Raw genomic sequence first — 21,453 nt, forward strand, 5'->3', positions numbered from 1 at the left:
ATAGATCTCTTCAAGTAATTCACTGTTTGTTTGACTTGGCTTTTTCCACTTTATTTCAAAATGGACACTATGGGAAACATATTTTGAGTTATTTGTGAAAAATATTTATCCAATTAAGAGGATTTTTTTACTCTTTAGTCTCATCTTATGCAAATAAGAGGAAATTTTAACACTGATAGATGGAAAATGTTTTTGTTGTTTGATTTCCTGTTATTAACAGTTCACAGGTATATGATTACGTGGAATCCACTGTATCAGGCCCAATTTAATCAATTCTTAATTTTCCTTTTCAACTTGAGGTTGTTTTTAGAAAGTTCAAGGGCACTTACCCTATCTATGCTCTTAGACTTTGGAAGAGTCTACTACTATTACAACCTAAAATTATAGTTTTAAAATAGTTCTGGGCAAGGCTTTCTGTGACTTACTGGTAGTCAACTAAAATATACTAAATTATTTGCTTGATGCTGTCAGATATTATTTTCAAGCTAACACAGCTTTACATTTGAATTAATGTGATAACGACTTTTTTCAATTATGCTTTTATTCATAAAATTGAACACATCAAAACAAAAGCAAAATGACAACACAAGATGCAGCAATAAGAGAAGGATACAATGAAGTCACAAGTTTATCTAAGACTACATAACTTAAATCTGTTACATATCGGTATATCAATTTGTAATAATGGGTTTTTTTAAATGATTTTTCACCTACCACATAAGCTACCCTATGCTTTAAGCAAGTTTAACTCAACTAGCTCAAACAATTACTTTTTTCCAGAAATAATTAAGACTTTGATTCAGTATAATGCAGACAAGTTGTTTTTGTTTTAATGTTGAGATGCCTGATTTTCATACCAGAACTAAAATGCTGCATGAATGAGTAACAAGGAACATGCTTGTTTACAGGGAATTCCTTGGCATTTTGACTGACTGACTTACTGACTGGATGTTTGAGGAAAAAACATTTTCCAACTAATTATCTCCCTTTTGAAAGAATTTTCCTGCCAATCATTTCCCTTTGAAAACAGCTTTTTACAGTTCATGTTTGCAATTTTACAAAACAAATGTTTATCTTAAAAATTCTTTAAAAATATTTTGAACAAATTATTTTTACTCCTCTTAAACACTAGAAGATAATTGAAAATATTTATGTGTATGATTTTGCATGATGACAGAAAAGAATGCTCAGTGTAATAGGTATTATCTACCTTAAGTAATCTGAAAATCATATGAAGCTATTCATAGCATTCTTGTTTATAGGATATAAATATTACATAAAATGTACTGTAAAATTAAAATTAAGGGAGATAATTGTAAATAAACTAAAATACAAAAGAAATTATTGGATTTTCAATGTGAATTAACTCCTAAGAGCAGACAGATTATTATATATTTCACCATATAGATCTATAAAGCAACTTAATAACAAAAATAAAAATGTTAAACTTTTTTTTAGGTGTATCACAGAATGTGCATGATTCTTACAAAGACTGTCACTTACATAATTAACAGTTTCATTGCTGAAGGTGGGAGATTTTTTCCTACAATGAAGAAGAATTTTATCTACATATAGGATATTTCAACCTACACGAAAAAGACTCGGTGGTTGTCAACCTAAAAAAAAATGCTTGAGCTCATAATTATACGAATGAAAGTTGAATAACATTGACTTCAAGTAAAATCATAAGGAAACACTAAGCAGATCCTTTATTACATAGTAAATTGCAAAATTTGAAACATACCACAATGGTCATATTATCTAGAGCGTGTCATGACTTATTTCCCTCTATAAAATTATGATCACATGTAATATGAACTTTTATAAACTTATAACAAATGAAAAAACAGAATTTTAACAACATTCTGTTATTTAAACACAGATTTCACAGGTACTTGAGTTTCAAATCCACAGGTAATATTTTCCATGTGAAGAAAAAATCTACAGCAGTTAAACTGCAAGAGTGAAGGTGTGTAAATATATGTAAAAATTTAAAGCCTTCTACAATATCTATATGTATAGGCTTCCAGTTCCCCCAGGCACATATCACAAGCTTTGCTAAGAGCAATATAAAAAATAAGTAAAAATGGAATTCCTCTTTTAACCTAGACTAGCCTTAGTTACTGGTAGAAATTTCAGAAATAAGTACATGTATCATATTTGAAATAATGTCTAATCTTGTATTTGCTAGTCAAAGAATTATAAAGGAAATACTTGTTTTTTTTTACAACCATGAATATACTACTACAAATTATGATAATTATAATGCTGCCTGTCTTAAAAGTACAGTATCACTGATATTAAAATACAAGTAAGATCAGTGACAATTACAAAATAAAATGGCAAGTGTAATCCAGTATCATTAGATAAAGTGTTTGCTTTCTGAATTTTTCAGGATACACTGATCATTTTCTAACCTCTTGAGTTATTTCTAAATTTTGCAGCTGCTGAATAAACAAAACAAAAATACAACACTGATGACATATTGCAAAAATAACATCTTAATGTAGGATACTCAGAAACACTGATAATGTGAAAAAAATAAATCGTACATGTTTTTAAATGTCAGTCTCTGTAAAAATCAGGCAGTGGATGAAACATGATATGAAAAAACAACATCATTTTGATAGTGTAATTTGACTATTTACACCATCAGAATCAAGGAAAACAGACAAGATTTTTCATATCAAGCTGGGTCATTGAGTTACAATTTCATTGAAATACACTGAAAATGAACATTTCAAGGGCAGATAACTCTGTCAAAACCTCATTTTTCTAGGATTCTATGGGAACTTCTGAGTAAAGCCAGTGATTTAGAGATCAAATAATGGTCTTTTCAAATAGTTAAAGTATCCTGGAGTGATATTCCATTGTCAGATTGGTGGGTTTTTGACATACATTTCTGATTTTTCCCATTTTGCCTGATTCTTACAAATACTTACACTTAAATGTCAACCTTTATGTTGTAAAGTTCAGTCAAATACAGCTTTTGTACGTTTGATACAACCTAAGTGTTTCACTATGTTGTATCATTATCCATATCAGACTAAATAAGTAAATACCATGTTTAAGAATATTTCCCAATTAAATACTTGTGACATAAATAAATCAGTAGAATTTATTATTGATTTGCATTTATGCAAGTGCTAAATTTTAGATAATCTCAATACATAAATACCTTTTAGTGTAAGTACAAAAATGTATACCAAGTCGACAGTTACATCCACTAGTGATGTGAGTACACACACCTATCTCCACATGATGCAAGGAATTTGCACATAATGCATGGAATGTGTACATATTTATTAGAGAAAAGTAAACTACAGTTTGTGTCTCGTGATAAAACCACATTTACCTTCAATGCTTGTTATAGTTCATTAATAATCCTGAAAGCTTTACAGTTTGAATCAAGTGGCAAAATTCTATTCCTCCCAAATGTAACCATACCTGCACATATTGCAGAAGTTCTTCATTTTACGAAGTTCACATACTAATCTTAGTGTTAAAAGACAAAAAATATAATTACTATGCAAATATCTGTGTTTTCCAATAAGAAACCAAATTTGGCTTCATACTATTTGGTCAGGTCAATTATGAGACAGCTAACAAAGGTAATGTGGACAATATGATAGGTTACAACAATGTAAAAATTTAACTTAAAAAGCAAAACTAAAAATATGAGTTACACTACAATGTATTAATCTTCTGAAGTGAAACCTGTTCTATCAAAAGTCAAGAAAGTGTCAAAACAATTAACACTTGCAAAATTAAGATTCACAATAAAAATTTGAAAACACAATTATTAGAAATTAACAAACAACACTCACTTCTCTTTCCATGCATCTTTTATGAAATTAGTAAATCACATGGCAAGTTATTTTCACTCCTTTTCAATTACGTATATACAAGTAAATCCACTTCATTAATATAATGACTCGAACAAGACCTATCATATCACTTTCCTACTTCACTACTCCTAAAAGGATGACACATTTACACATGGATTTACATTTTTGTAATAACTTGATAAACTTTAGAAGCCTGGTGGCTGATATTTTCATTCTTGTGTCTTGACAGTAAATACACTTTGGATTTGAGCTGACCAGAATTAACACCATATAGGGCTGTGTACATTGTCTCTGGACTGGGAGCTTTGTCATCTGCTGGCAAGGAAGCAGATGTTATTTTTTGTTCTTTGACGGTGGTCAGAATGTTGGCCAATAAAGTTGTCCATCGTAGCAATAGATCTTCATTTGTGGCTGGCTTCAGGAGTTCATTCAAACAGGATGGTGCCTGTAAGATATATAACAAAGCCTTATATATTTTTTTCTAAAAGAAATAGTCCTAATATTTGTGCTTTTATTCAGTATTACTTCTTGTGGATTGACTAAGTTTAGTCACTGAGCACCTGAGTTCTTAATCTTTTTAATGGAAAACAGATACTGCCTTTCAATGAATGCCCTACAAAAACAAAGAAAGCTGGTACTGCAATGAATTACAGGGTCTATTACTACATTACTACGGGTAAGCATGCGTGTGGGATCCACTTCCTGCGTCTCTTTCCTTTTCTACTGAGCAATTTTTTTTTTAAATGTTTGTTGTCTGAACCTAATTTCTTACGAAATCTTTTCTAGCACTAGAGTTAACTTGTCTTGATTCATTTTGTGAAATCATGATCTGATTAACAATAATTTGAACATTTAAAGGTAGAAAAACTGACATAAAAATCTTCAAGCATATTCATAAGTGTTAACCCTTCCATTTTGCAGGAGTCTCCCATAATTTTACCTTTTGACCAGCAAAAAAATGTCTCCAGTGCGGGAGGCATCGATCTCCTAGTTTTAAGAATTCCTCCCTTAATATATTGAATTTATCAAATTTTCGTCTGTTTTTGTCTGCCATTTTTGTTTTATGTCAAAAACTGCGGAGGTTGCGAAAGCACTTTATAGTCAATATGCTTGGAACAGCTGATTGACATATGAGTCTCTCTAGAATTATCTTCGTTCATATCGACAAATAGCATGATCACAATTTCGAATGGATAGTAATGTCAAGATTTTACAAACTTTGTCGCCAAACACAACTTGCTGTTCCGTGTGGCTGATCATATTACTGACTTTGTGAAAAAAACATTCCTTGACAATAAAATTGCAGAGAAATTTAAATGTAAAAGGACTAAATGCACCCAAATCATAAAGCAGGTTATCATGCCAAGTCTTGAGGCTACAAACATACAGTGATTGAAAACTGTAAACAAAAACCATTCAGTCTTTTATGTGATGAAAGCAATGGTAGGAGTGCCAAAAAGTTCTTTGCTACTCTTGTTCGCATTTTTAAAGATGGAAGCAGGTCCATCAAAACCAGATTCATTGACATTGCCAGTGATGAACACTGGAACATGGCAAAATCTATTTTATACCATACCAAGCATCATTTCTGTGAATACATTTATAATTCATTTAGTTGATTTATATATTTTTCATGTATTTATGGTTTTGAAAAAATATTTAAGATCCTGTTTTATTTAATTTATAACATAACAAAATATGTTGATAATGTCGTCATGCAAAATCTCCCGCAATTTTATGATGGATTGCAGGAGATCTCCCACAATTAGGTTTGACTAGGTTAACAGGTATGGCATATTGTATTGACTGACCTTAGCAGCTAACATATTTGGTACCAGATCAGGGTTACATGATAAGTTGACTAATACTTTGGCAGCCTGAAGCCGGATACTGGGGGCATCATTATCCACCAGATCATACAACCTTTGTACCACTCTGGTATAGTGACCATGGTGATGGTTGGTGATGGATAGATTAGTTAGAGCTTGTAATGAGGACAGACAAACACTCTCTCCAGTCTCATCCTCTAACGTCAGATCAACCAGTGTCTTCACACAGTCCTGAAATACAAGTACACATACAATTTAGATGCTTAAAACACAGACAATGGTACTAATTTCTTCTGTGGTATTTCAAGTTGTCATTACAAAGCTGCACATAAAAACTTTAAAGAAAACTGCAACAAATAAAAAGTTCCAATAAATAATTTAACAAGCATTCTGACAGTATTGCTGATGCAATACAGTGTGCCCTTTCGGCCTTTGAAGTCACTGCCTTTATGAGATTTTTTTTATACATGTGAACTAACAATGAATGGTGTTATTTTTTAACAATCAAGAGAAAATAACTCTTGAACAGCAAAAGCAAATTCCATCAAAATCAAATCTGAGCTTCATTTTACAGTTGATAATAACATTTTTGCATTACAGAAAGCTGCATAAAGACATTCTCTTTCTATTACCCGGAAAGTTGAAAAAAACTTTTTATTATGAATTAAAGGGCAAATAACTCAGAATAACAGCAGCAATTTGCATCAAAATGATGAAACATAAAATTTTATGTAATTTTCTATGTCAAAGGGCCATAAGTTCCATGTAAACTATTTTGCCGCAATAATATATAAATTTAATTTGTAACTTGTCATGATAAGACTAGCTAACAAATATGAAATCAATTGGATGAGGCATTACGAAGAAAAGTCTGGAAAACATAAAATTTTATGAAATTTTTTATATGTCCAAGGGACAAAACTTCTGTACATATCATTCAAACGTAACATCATTCGAACTCAACTTGTAACTTGTCATGATAAGACTATATACCAAATATGAAATCAATTGGATGAGGCATTACAAAAAAAAGTCCAGAAAACAAATTTCATGAAATTTTCTATGTCCAAGGGCCATAACTTCTGTAAAAATCATTCAACCGTAAGGTCATTCAAATTTAACTTGTAACTTGTCATGATAAGACTATATCCCAAATATGAAATCAATTGGATGAAGCATTACAAAAAAAAGTCTGAAAAACATAAAATTTCATGAAATTTTCTATGTCCAAGGGCCATAACTTCTGTAAAAATTGTTCAACTGTAACGTCATTCGAACTTAACTTGTCATGATAAGACTATATACCAAATATAAAATCAATTGGATGAGGCATTACAAAAAAAAGATCAGAAAACCAAGTGTGACTGACGGACGGAGTGAAAACCTAAGTCCCCTTCGGCATTTGCAGAAAGGGGACAAAAAATAATCATTTATCTAAGGAGATAACAGAAAGTTCTTTACTTGAAATTCTCTTTATGTGAAGACTTTACATTAAATAAAGTAAAACCTATTCTAGGTGACCTTCCAAGAGAGACCAAAAAATGGTCTCATAAAACACTTGAAATTTATTCAAGGCTTAAATTTACATGAAGTGCACCATATCGGACAATTATAGTCTTTTAATACTGGTTATTGCTGAATATAGGTGATTGCCAAGACTGAACTGACTGTATAACCATTAAAATTCTGTACTAGTAGAACAACCATTATCAGTTTTACATAACAACATGATATCACCATTTATACCTCTAGCTTCTTCTGATTCTCCTCATTGGCTGATAAGTTTGTGATGGCATTAGCTACTGATGTTACTATTCTAGGATTAGCTGATCTTGACATTCTCTGTTGGTATAGTAAGTTACTCAGTCTGGGCAAGCATCCATGTTCTCTGAATAAATTCTGAAATTAAATGGCACATAAACTATCATGAAGTACTCAGAGAATAGTTCATACACCATACTGAGGTTATGTGTTCTTATTATGATTATTTAGTTTAATATAATTACTGCTTTTAAATCTTAATTTCCAGTAATAAATTGAGGTTAAACAAAGTGAAAACCAACATTCCTCTTTGGAATTGCAGCAATATTATTGTGTAATGGTTTCTATTTAAGGATTGTTTACTGGTACATATTTTGACCAAATAATGTAGTGAAGCAAACTTAGAGACAATTCATGCATCATGAACAGCAAAGCCATTTATGAACAAGTGTAAATTGTCCCAAAACTGAATATGCAAGCATATCTTGATGATTATTTAAAAACAATCCATACAATTTAATTACTAATCAATTTCAGTCTAAATCGATTTATATATAAAAATGTGGGTTTCCTGAAGAGATCTCACCAATCAAAAAGCTTATTAAAAAACAAATTAAATCATTTTGCAATCATTATAACTCCTTTATTGTGAGTCTAAAATCATGTTAGAAACAATTCACCGTATACTATATATATAGCAAATATGCATTAAATAGTTACGAGCAAAATGTTTTACGTCAATACTCTTCTAAAATATTCTCTAACAACATTTCCTACAGATTTACAGAAAAATATTTTATTTAACCAGAATATGATTCCGATACAGCAAATTGCCATTTATTTCTGCCAGTGTCATGACAACAATGTCATGTACAAACAGTTTATGCATGTAACAATTCTATTATACAATGTCACCTGATATATCATCCTAAGTCAGATCTTGAAATTGTCTATCTTCACTTTTATTTAGAAATAATAAATCTTTTTCAATACCAAAGTAATATAAGTTACTTTTTCAGAATTTATCAAAAAGTAAACTTAACCTTTCCAACTAAGTTTGGTGTTGTAGAGACCCTGAACAGTATATGTTGATCAATAAATCTCCTTAAAATCATCTTTATTGCTTTATGTACAAAAACTAAAGGAAGGATTTACATATGTATAACAAGAATTCATACAAATGATGCACTAAAATGTCTAATATTTAGTTGAACCAGTTTGCAACAGCACAGAGGTTTAAAACAATACTAAAACGCAAATACATGTACAAAAGATAAAGACAAGAACAATACTACAACAAAAACAATGAACAATATGTAGAAACCCCCGAAAAAATTACAGAAAACTAATGTAAATGACCAACCTAAAAATGGGTGCAGACCAGTAATAGTATTCTAAACACTGTTATATAGATTCGGAGACTTCCTAACCATTGGAAGTGGGTGCATAACCTAGACAAGTCACACACAGTACAACCCATCATGCTAAAGCAGACAGCTAAATTTCAAATCGTTTTCATATCATTTTTCCCAACTTTAAGCTGAAAAGAAACAGAGTGGACTAAATGCATGTACTTTATAGCAGTAAAACTTATTGACCCATACTCTTCCAATCAGGGCAAATTCTTAGCTAATTACAGCAAAGATGTCTGTTTAAACTTCATGTGTTGTATGAATCTACTGTCCTTAAAAAATATGGACTTTCAGTATTTGCATTCTTAAGTTGCATGAAAATACAGATTTTTCTGCATCACAAAAAACTAATTACCTAAGCATGTTACTTATATCTCTAGGAAAATTGTCTTACCTACATTCAGGGATCCTGTTGTCTTAACAGTTAAATCTCTATAGATTTTTCTTGTTAGGCCCTTGACCAAATCAAATATTTATGAAATCTAAGGATTTATAAATAATTGTCATTTAAATGAAGATGGTTTTCATGCATTAAAAGTAATTTTATCATTTCTTTAATCAGAATTATGAAAAATTATTGTTTAAATTAGATCTGTTTATTTACAAATAAAAAGTTGAATTGGAGGATCATCTCAAGCCTATGCAATGAGGTATTTAAAGAATGTTTTAGAAAATATTTCTAACTTATCATTTCTATGTCCTTTTTAATAATAATGAACAGGAGTAGAGAGTATATGCCTTATCTACCACTGCTTTATTTTAACCTAAATAATTATACAATAGCTTTAACATAAAACATTTACATTTATCAAAAGAGGGACAGGGTAGAAATATCACAATACATGTGTTTCAACTAGAAGGAGGACAGATGTTTATCATAGTACTTGTATACATCAAGTGATTTCATCAATTCTCCTCTGAAATTTTCGGTTTCAAACCCTTCAAACCTATTAAACTTCTGGATACTGTATTTAGCCTGAATTGACAAAAACTCCATACTGAATAGCCTTGCTTGTACAAATTATCTTTTATAACATTATACTAAAGTCAAAACATTCCTTTCAGAATTTCTGAAAACATTAGAACTACATCGGTGGTGAAAGTAAAGAAGAGAGTATCCCAAAACACATCAGGTAGCTTTACATGTATGTACTACTGCATAAATCTTAAATCTTTTAATGGAAAAAAATGAAAAATATTGATTATTTTTTAAGTTTATCTATTACTGAACATAAGTAGGTAAAATATATCTTTAAATATAAGAGTTTTTAAAGAATTTATCAATAAACCTAAAAAAGTGTGTTCATTTCCATGTAACCTTATCTGCTGGAATGCAAAAGGATTATCGGAACCTTATACTGTATGAGACAACCGAAGATTTTAAGATTTAAAAAAATATATATGGAGAGTTTAAGTGTTTCTGCTTTATACCTAACATACTTTAATTGTTACCTTTGCTATGCAAGGTATATTACTTAAGTTTTACATGAACAAAGAATTGAGAAAACAGAATTTTGGCAACAAAAAGTAATACTAGTATTTATGTACATTATTGTAACAGTAAAAACTCCATGAAAGTCCTACTTTCCTACCTGGTTATTGTTGCATTTAAGGCATTTTGTAATCCATTCTAATGCATGAATTATGTTTGTACAAACACTTACATTGTACTAACTATTTATGGCAAATCAATACAATCCTATTTTTTTTTTACAATCTCCCAAGGTAATAAAAGTCTGTACTACATACAAATCTGCCTAAGTTGTATTTTCTTAAGTAGCAATGTATCAATGATATATGTAGCATTCATAGCTAATTGATTTATATATATTGTTCTAATACAAATTTGTTAATGAAAATTTAAGAATACCTCTTTCCCTTATTGCGAAGTGTTAAAAGTAGTTTTACCTTAATTACAATAAGCAAAATTAAAGAAAATCAATTCTCTGCGCCATCTGCTGATAAATATGGAGAGTAAAAATATAAATATCAAACATTTATGAAAACCCTACTGAACATCCATATGGATGCATGTGTTATAAGGCAAAGCAAAATAAGTCGTGTATTTCTGAATCAAAACCATATTAAATCCAAAATTAAAATTCTATGAAATAAAAGAATTAAGTAGTAAACAAGAAACAGTCTAGTTATGCTTAATTCAAAGTCTTGCTTTGAAACATTTGCTAATAGCACAAGTACTTCCCTTCTCAAAACTTAAGTATTGTGTCAATTAGTAATCAGACAGCACAAAATAAGTTGTGGTATTGACAATCAAACTTTAAGTGGATGTGCTCTTAGGCACGTCTAAGAGCTTTTATCTAGAAAAGTTTACAATCAGGTGTGGGAAATGTTGTCTCTCATAAGTAACCATGTTAAGCCACGTTTGACTACATAAAAGTAACTAAAAACTGGTTAGGTAGGAATACTTAATATAAACTTGTTTAAAGTTTTTTGTTTGGCCTAATGTAAAATCTGTCTTCAGATAATCTAGACTTACCAGTAGATGCAGAAGTGTGATAAATAGAATCAATACTTTTCAATTACCAGTAAAAGTTTAACAGACAAAATATCATTTGAGACAACAGTTTTTGTAGATGAAACCACTAAAGATTTCCCTTTCATTTTGAAGAAATGAGTATATAAAGTTTTGTTAGAAGAGATTTTTTAATAAATAATATATGATACTGAGAAACATATGACTGTATATTGACTGGTTGATTGTCCAAGTAATTTATTGGACTAAGGCGCAGCTGAGGTCAACCTAATTTTTTGGAGCCATTCACCAAGCAGTCAATGTAGAACACTTTAAATGTATTATATTAGTCTATGATCTACAATAAACTGACACTAACAATGTCACACTGATACTGCATTGCTGTTTGGTCAGAAAGAACAAAATCCCTTAATTATAAACATGTGAAAGAATGTTTATTTGCATTTGTTTGCATAGATTAAGGAAGTTTGCAAGCCTTGTACATTAACATAAGTTTTTGTCAAAGTCAAATTGTTATGTCAAAAGTCAGAGACCTAGGCAAATATTGATATTTGAAACTTTAGCTCGTACTGAGCTTATTTCCTATTTTTTAAATTTTTTACAAAATGTGCTCAGTAGATTAGTTTAAAATTTGCTTAGCAGTTAAAATGACTTAGGACATTTTGTAATTTGATTAAATCACCACATCGATAATAATAACAAGATTTCTGTTAGCCAATACTCACTAGAGATAGACCGACACCCAATACTCACTAGAGATAGACCGACACCCAAACTCACTAGAGATAGACCAACACCCAATACTCACTAGAGATAGATAGACACCCAATACTCACTAGAGATAGACCGACACCCAATACTCACTACAGATAGACCGACACCCAAACTTTAATACAAAATATATATGGTCAAAATATAAACCAATCCATCAAACAAGAACCTGTTTCCAACAAAACAATATGGTACATCTTAGGCAGTGTTTTCAAGAATGATTTTAAATTTTACGTTTCCACAGGGAAACTCCAAATGGAGATCAGCTTCTCACAAGTAAAATCCTTTCTGAACATTAAGTTTTCTTCTTTCCCAATGGGAAATTGGGACAAAATGAACAACTTTCCAACACCAAATTTGCATTTTCCTCGGCTGATGAGTCCTAGAATGCTGACCTATATAAAGCTACATGTGACTGAGTTTATCCCATACTCAAAACAAAGACTTCAGCTTCCTCCTAGATGTAGCCTAGGCTTGGCAAAATATTTCTTAACTGTCTGACTGAATGGCATACATTGACTTTTTTTACCTATGAGTTCATAAAAAAAAATGTGAACATTTCTGCTGGAAGGAATGAAATATAGTCTGATATTGCCTTTTGGCCAGACACATTACTCATGGCGTGTAACCAAACAAATAAATTGTGTTAGTCTTTAATCAACTAGAAATTTTCTAAATATTCAGAACTTACATAATTTGATTATTTCCTGCAAGGAAAAAAGTATGTATTGGAAATAATATGACTTACTTGATTTCTTGTGAATGTAGAACATCTGTTTATCCCATTCAGAGCTGTCTCCTTCATTTTAGGATCAGGATGTGTCAATAGCAATGATAAAACTTCAGCATTAGGACCTGACAAGAGACCTGGAGATGTCTGGGAAACTAGTAAAGCATCTGTTATTTCATCCTCCGTAAATCTGTTATAACTGTCATTCTCAACTAAATCAGATGACTTAGGACGGACTTCACTCACTTCAGCTTTATCAGACTGGCTTGAAACTGGTGATTCTCCACTTGCATTTGATGTTTGGTCTGACAGTGGGGCTTTATTCTCTGCTGAGACATTGGAAGCTTTCTGTGGTTTTAAACTTTCAGCAGATTCTGACAACTGTGTATTATCAGAAACTGTAGTAATTATCTCCCTTGCTTCACCATTGACTTGTTTCTCCTTTTCCTTCCATACTGACAGAGTTTTACCACTTGTTTCTTTACTGATGGTCTGTTTACCTTCAGTATGGCTGTCCCCTGTTCTCCTAGCATTCTGGTTGGTGTTGCTATCTCCACCAGAACCTTCATTTAAAAAATTTCGAAGTTCTTTCCTAAAAGATTCAAAGGCTTCAGTCTGATCTTTTGCCACTAAGCCATTATTTGTTTCATGTGGTTTCTTGGGGCTTTGGATATCAACATTAGCAAATTCATCATTAGGGTGCTTTCTTTTACCATGAATCTTGTGTTCATGTTGAAATGAATCTCCTTTGTTTTTATTCTGATCTTCAGAATGATCTCCCAGCCCTTTATCTTTTGGTTCAGTCTTATCTGTAATATTAAATAAACATTCATAAGCAATAAGTTTGATAAACAGGTGTAAATCTGTTAGTAACAACATTAATGGCATGTCTTCAATTGACTAGCAAAGGTAACAAAATCATAGTGGACACCATAACTGACACTTTTGTTGCTCATGCTATGTTAAATGCATGCACACAACTTAGATCTAGCCATGCTGAACATGAATTTAGTTGATTCTAATGGTTTATGTGATATTTACAAAAAGCTGCTGTTTGACCCAATGTTCTATTTTTAGTACCTGGGGCCATCTAGATCTAATCTTGCTAAACATTTTTACCCAGTCAGAATTTAGATAATCTTAACATTTTAGGAGATATTTACAAAAAAAACTACTGTTTGACCCCTATGTTCTATTTTAGTTAATGCCCGCCATATACCGGCAAATAATTATTTTTCAATAGATCAAAAATCTTTCAGAGGTTTGAATGTAACAATTTAGTTTTCTTTTGGGGATAAACCGCTCATTTTCAGTAATGCAATAAAAATGACACCATTTTTTCAACCACTTACAACAAACTTATGATTAAATGTGAACTTGAAATCCTATACTTCCCATGCCAAGCCTGTCTACATAGTAAAACATATACATGAAAGCTACTTTGAAGCTGTGAAAGTTTGATAAAAAATGTATGAAATGGACATGTTATATATGTCTGGATGGCATACATGTACATTGAAATTAAGCCAGAAGGTTACATTTTCCCTTTTTATATTTTTCAATATAATGCAATCAACAAAAAATACTGGTCAATACATTATTTATAATAATTTTTAAACTTAAGTTGGCACACAGTTTATACATAAATCATCATTAGATTCAAAGATTATTGAGTGGTATGACAGCCTACCTGTGTTGTAAAAGGTAGTAAGAATCAAAAACTTGGCTTAAGGATTGACTCTTTAACTGAATCAGTTTGTCATTGGCTTGTCATAAAGCGGTCTAGGGTTCAATTCTCGATGGCAGATATATAATCTTGTGAGTCAAACCCTGCTCTCCCATTACAATTTTTATTACAGTGGATCCCACTTAATCACATACCTGTTAATTACATAGAAACTCAAAAAACATAACAAGAGATCAAAATAAGAAAATTCCTCGTAATTGTGTATGTCTGTTTTCCATGTCTGGTCTGTTTCTGGATAACATTATTTTGGTTTCCCCTAAAATCTTGGTTCCCGTGAGTACTCTTTTGCATAAATATTTTAAAATTTATTAAAAAAATGTATGTTAATAGGTAAAACAATAGTACATCATTAGTGAAATACCTCAGGTTTCTTAAGATATTGGTTTTTGCAACAATATTTTCTCTTACTTTTGATCAGACATTAAGATAGAAATCTAATTACTATTAGACATGAGAAAAGAATATTCTCCAATTAAACATTGAAAACATGAGAAATTTTCCCTTGAAATGATAATTTTTGTTAACTGCATAATTTTTTCTGAGAAATAGGCTATGTGAATAACAGGAATCCACTGTATCAAGCATCTCAAGTTAATGGAAATACACAATGAAAATATCATGTGATCCCAGTAAATCCTGAAATGGGTTACGAGATTTAAAAATCAATTGATTGTTTAATAATACAGTTGCTAATCCCTTTAATTACAGGTCTATGGTAATAATAAAATGTCAAAAGGGGTAAGAAACAAGTGTTTTTTTTATGATTTCTGGATAATTACTTTGATATCTTTGAAATTGTACCATAAGGTGCCATATCCCCCCTCCCCCCCCCCAAAAGAAAGGGAGTATTAGTATTGAATATAGTATTAAAAAATCTAGAGCAGATCAATTATATACAGAAAATCTTGAAGGTGAGATTCAAGATCTTGAAAATCAGTTGAATATTAATCATACTGATCATGTTCAACAGATTTTAAATGAAAAAAAATCTGAGTTAATACAGAGAAGAGATAAAATAGTTGAAGGTCTTCTTTTAAGATCCAAAGCTAATTGGCATGAAAATGGAGAAAAGTGTTCAAAATATTTTTGTGGTCTTGAGAAAAAAAACTTTGTAACCAAAACTGTTTCAGAACTTATTAATGATAAAGGTAAACATTTATCAAAACAGAGTGATATTTTACATGAGCAGGAAAATTTTTATAAGAAGTTATATACAAGTAGGGATGATGTAGATCCTGAAAGTGTTGATAGTGATTATTTTTATCAACATGATATTAAACTTTCAGATGAACTGAAAGAAAAATGTGAAGGTAATATTACCTATCGAGAGTGTGCTGAAGCCTTGAAGAAAATGGCTAATGCTAAGAGTCCAGGATCTGATGGCTTCACCACCGAATTTTACAAATTTTTTTGGAAAAATATTGGTGTTTTTATATTTAGATCTATTTCATATGGTTATGAACATGGTAACTTTTCAAATTTTCAGAATCAAAGTATTATTACTTGTATACCTAAAGAGGGAAAAGACAGAAGATACGTGTCAAACTGGCGTCCAATTAGTCTTTTAAACATTGATATAAAAATAGCATCAGCAGCAATAGCTGAAAGATTAAAAATTGTGCTTCCATCTATTATAAGTGACACACAAAAAGGTTTTGTTAAGGGTAGATTTATAGGGGAAAATACTAGACTTTTATATGATCTTATGCATTATCTAAAGGAAAATGACATGGAAGGCTTGCTTTTATTGATTGATTTTGAAAAAGCCTTTGATTCAATTGAGTTTCAGTTTATTATCAAAACTTTAGAAAATTTTAATTTTGGTCCATCACTGTGTAGGTGGTTTAGTACATTTTATAAAGATGCTAAGAGTTGTGTCATAAATAATGGCAAAATGTCTAGTTTCTTTAACTTAGAAAGAGGCTGTCGTCAAGGCGATCCTCTATCCCCGTATCTTTTTATTTTAGGTGTAGAATTGCTTTCTTTATGTTTGAAGTCTGATGAAAATGTAAAAGGTATAGATATCAAAGGGAAAGAATCCCTTATAAGTCAATATGCAGATGATACTTTTTTGACATTAGATGGGAAAGAGATTTCTCTAAGAGAATCTCTCAATATTTTTGAAAAATGTTATCGTATATCAGGTCTTAAAATGAACACACAGAAAACTAGAGCTGTGTGGATAGGTAGCAAGCGTTTCTCTGATGAAGTCTTGTGTCAAGACAAAGCTTTATATTGGTCTTCATCTAATTTTAAGGTTTTAGGCATTGAGTTTTCTTTACACATGCAAGACATGGTTGGAATTAATTTTAAACAGAAAATTAAAGATGTCACCAAAGTTTTGAAGAGTTGGCAACACAGGAAATTAACACTGCTTGGTAAAATTACAGTTGTTAAGTCTCTTGCATTGTCTAAACTTGTACATTTGTTCACCTCATTGCCAAACTTGCCAAAACATATGATTGATGATCTTAATAAATTATTTTTTAATTTTATCTGGGATGGAAAACCAGATAGAATAAAACGAAATACTTTAATTGGTGATTTTGACATGGGAGGCCTAAAAATGGTTCACCTAGAATCTTTTAATGCATATCTTAAAGTGACATGGGTTAAAAGATTCATCGAAAATACAATTGGTAGTTGGCAGAATGTAGCTAAAGCTGAGCTTGAACATGTTGGTGGTGACCGAGTATTTGCTTTAGAAAAAGAAAAACAAAAAGAATTGGCACAACAAGTTGTTAATCCTTTTTGGAGAGATGTTTTGCTAGGATTACATTTAGCAAAGCATGATACACTGATTGATGTTCAAAATATTTTGTCCCTGGATATTCTCAATTTTATCCCTGTAAATGAGATTTCTTATTTCTGTGGATGGGAATCTTGTGGTATTAAAAATCTAAGTGATCTCATTGACAGGAATACTACCTCGTTTTACAGTTTTGAACAACTGAGAGATGTTTACGAGATTAGAAATTTCTTAAAATATTATGGTATTTTAGCAAAAATACCTCCAATTATGAAAACTCATTTAGTACAAAATATGCCCCACTTTAATTTTGTAAACTTTCAATGTTGTAATGGCTTTTTGGAAAAAATAAGAACTAGCAATTGTATTAAATATATATATAGAGATATTGTTAAAGGTTTTTGTGAGGAGCCATCCCACAAGTACCAAGCTTGGGAAAACATTTTTGATTGTGATGATATTGACTGGTCAAGTCATTTTAAGTTAATGAAATTGTGCAAAAATCCATATATGATGATTTTTCAGTATAAAATTATCCATAGAATCATTCCAACTAACACTTTTTTGTATAAAATTAGAATAAAAAATACAAAACTATGTACATTTTGTAAATCATGTGATGAGACTATAGAACACTTGTTTTATGATTGTAGTTTTACAAAACAAATTTATATAGAACTATTTAGAAGACTTAATACGTTTTATCAAGATCTGATGTTAGATAAAAAGCAGATATTATTAGGTTATATAGGAGAGTCTTTACTTTTAAATACTTTATTGATTATAACCAAAAACTATATTTATAAGTGTAAATTAGATGAAATATTGCCTACTATATATGGGTTGAAAAATAGAATAAAGAGGTACATGAATTTGGAAATGTATATTGCTGTTAAAAACAAAAGCTTAGAAAAAGCTGAAAAGTTTTGGTCCCCTTTACATATTATTTTTGATTAGATATTTATAATTTTTCCTCATGTTATTTTACATTCAATAACAACAGCAGCAAGCTTAGTCTTTTCAATTTGTTTAAAATTGCATTTATTTAATAGATTTTTTTTTCTATAAACAAAAATAAGAGTGTGAGAGCTTTATTGTGATAAATGCTTTTTGAATGATTTGTTTAATATATTTAATTTATAAAATCATATATAGTCTTTTCACAAATTAATTGCATTTCTTTTCTATTTGCCATGGTCAGGTGGCAAATGGAACTTTGTTATAAATGCCTGACTATATGAAAATAAAAAAATAAAAAAGAAAGGTTTGGATTTATTTTTTTATGCAGTGTCAAATGTCTATGTCAGTCAAAATTCAAAGCTGTTTTGGTTGAATGGTGAGTCAATACTTGTCCCATCCATTCAGGGTTTGACCTCTGTGGTTGTATTAAGCTTCCCTCTATGAAACATTTTATTATTACTACCTTATGAATTAAGTTCTATCTAATCAAGGTACATGTATTTCAAATGCATATTGTTAAGGCATTTGTATTTTTATTATAACAGGGGCTTAATATACACTGCCAGGATTGATATGGACTGAATTAGCTGATTTTTTAAAATCTGATGTTTATGTCTCACTTAAGCAGGGTAGTGATTTAGCAAAATAAAAATAAAAAGCTACATTGAGCACAGTGCAATCATGATGATACAACTGCGGTGTTCAAACCCTGAACAGTTAGCACAAGTGTGGACACAATAATGGTTTTTGACACACTTCAGCATAGGGACTTACAATTCATTATGGACACAACAATTGGTTTGGACACAAATTAGCCCAAAATCTGAAATTCAATATTCAAAATCAGACAACATAAAAGTCGATTTTTTTGGGTGTGGCTTTCTTAGAAACCTTACAACTCAAAAACCTTAAACATATCAGGAATCTAATCTGGATTTTCATAAGGAATCCAATAAAAAAAAATTTGAAATAGTACCAAAAATAAAAAGGGTTGTGTTTTAGGGTGTGGCCCCTTTAACCCATTTTAACTAAAAAACTGTAAGAGGTATCTGAAATCCGATTGAAAAAGAACAGGCACAGATTTTCATAAGGTATCCAATAAAAAAAATGAAACAGAACCAAAAATAAATAATAGTCAAGTTATCATCTGGACATCATGTCTCTGTCTCCCTTTTGGCCCCTAATTTCTAAAGTTCAAGTTGAGTTCTATGAAATGCTTGTTTTAGGCCCTTTTTGGCCCCTTATTCTAAACTGGTTGTGGCTTAAATACCAAATTAAATACCAAACTGCCTATTGCAGTTTGTAATCTTCTTATAAAATTTGATAATGATCAACCAATGCTCATTTTCATGGCCTGAAAACCAGGTGTCTACAATTGATGAAGACAACAGCACCATACCAATATACAACCACAAATTTTTTGCTGTCATATCATAAGCCTCCCAAGACAGGATAATTATATAGACTATTCATCTAAATTTATTTCATATTGACCACTTGAGAAACTTTCGTCACAGCAAAACGCTACATCTCTACCCATTGAAGCTTTACAATGTAGTCAAAACACCTGCTATACAAAACATTTCTAAGATGCACATGCTATTTGTTCGAACTTGTCATAAAAAAACACTTCAGGTTTGGGTAAAACAAGGAATTTTTCACCAAACCCAGAACTGTTATACAGATAAAATTACAAATATCTGGAATATTTTGCATAAATGGTTAATGACATGAAATTCATTTTATTTAACAGGGAACCTATAGACTCAACACTTCGCTTGTACATTAGGCAAATGTCTTCCTCATATTCTACCCTTTTGCGTTAAATCTGCACGTATGAGCATGCATGACCAAACTTCCTTGAGGAAGAGTATGAAAAGAACAAAAGAACTTTCCTTATGGAAGTGTACATTGAGCATGTGCCATGCATGCTCAATGACTATCCTGCAATTAATTTGAAAGGTCTATTATTTGAACAATATAGCCATGCATGTCAACCCTACCGCTTTACACGGCAGACTATATATTTTGAGGGAACTCTGCCCCTACCAATTTCAAAAATTCTTTACCAAATATCCCATACATATTCTATATTCTTTTTTTACATAACCCAACTGTGTTTATGTCGAGTTTATAGGGTGAATAGTTACAGTAATATCCCTTTTACTATTAGTTTCAGAAGGTTGTTTTAGGGAGAAAAAAATGAACTATGGGTTGAGATTTTCTTCAATATATTCATATTTAATTGGCAATTTTGTAAATAATCCCTCCTAAATGGCCTAGTATTCACAAATGTTTTCAGTTTTTTAGGTAAACACTTAACACTACTGACACTGATTATTACAGTATTGACCAACTATGTGCTAAGTTACTAATCACTTAAGAGGGTATCACTATAGAAAGGAATACTCCACAAATGTGCATCCATCTGATATTTTGGATGGATTTCTTTGACCATACATTAAAATATTTGTTTGGTTTCAGTTTACTTTTTCCTGTCTAAATTGTGCAAGAAACCACCATTTTGTGTTGTGTGAAAAAAAAACATTTTCTAAGGAAGCAAACCCTACTGCTATTAGACTCCTAGAGTGTAATTTTTAAAGCCAATAAAGGTGAATCATTCCCCTGGCCAGTCGCTCAAGTTATATATATTACAGTATACACAACAGTTGACTGTGACATTTATTTGGAAAAGAGATATAAATCTTCTGTCAAAATGGCGTGTAAGAAGCACATGACATTTCTTTCAGATACAGTTTATTCTAAGCACATTGCATGGCTTTGTGTTCTTCAAGGACAATTATATTTGGACAGAAAATGAAAGTAGTATGAATACTTCGTTCAGTCAGAGAAAATCTGTGTTCGGATGACCAATACCTTTCTTTTTCCGTGTTTTCTTTAGGATGAAGTGTAGTGTCAGTGCAATACCAACGGCTAAAACAGAACTCGCTAACACACGTGTGGTCATCGAAACCATCTTGTCGTCTGTATGTCGTAAATAAGTTCGCGATTTCTTTTGACATTTTCGTAAAACTAAATATTCAAATGATTTTTTTTATAACAAAAGACTTTCTTTTCCTTTTTCACTAACATAAAGGGTTATTTAAGAATAAATTATTTGAAGCGTTCATTTCTAAATGTCATAAAATTAA

The 21,453-nt window shown here is 31.0% G+C and overlaps 1 protein-coding gene across 1 annotated transcript; it reads right to left on the minus strand.

The window, feature by feature from the left end:
* Window positions 1–1,694: 1,694 nt before the first annotated feature.
* Window positions 1,695–21,320, minus strand: LOC148627079 (uncharacterized). Its single transcript, XM_088566960.1, has 5 exons — window positions 21,179–21,320; window positions 12,864–13,654; window positions 7,424–7,576; window positions 5,660–5,908; window positions 1,695–4,293 (listed from the first exon to the last, which is right to left on the minus strand). The coding sequence occupies exons 1-5, from the start codon at window positions 21,276–21,278 to the stop codon at window positions 4,006–4,008; spliced, it is 1,581 nt and encodes a 526-aa protein (XP_088423086.1). The 5' UTR covers window positions 21,279–21,320; the 3' UTR covers window positions 1,695–4,005.
* Between the last annotated feature and the right edge of the window lie 133 nt (window positions 21,321–21,453).

Source organism: Perna viridis, chromosome 1, assembly GCF_037379345.1.
Source record: "Perna viridis isolate PV_CMFRI_1.1 ecotype Kerala chromosome 1, ASM3737934v1, whole genome shotgun sequence".
NCBI lineage: Eukaryota > Metazoa > Mollusca > Bivalvia > Mytilida > Mytilidae > Perna > Perna viridis.

Bases quoted from the DNA above. Each gene is read 5' to 3' on its own strand.
- LOC148627079 (XM_088566960.1), bottom strand. From the start codon at position 21,278: ATGGTTTCGATGACCACACGTGTGTTAGCGAGTTCTGTTTTAGCCGTT. The intron at 13,655-21,178 runs GTATTGGTCATC...TTAATATTACAG, and splicing joins GAAAACACGGAAAAAGAAAG to ATAAGACTGAACCAAAAGAT. The intron at 4,294-5,659 runs GTCAGTCAATAC...TATATCTTACAG, and splicing joins CAAATATGTTAGCTGCTAAG to GCACCATCCTGTTTGAATGA.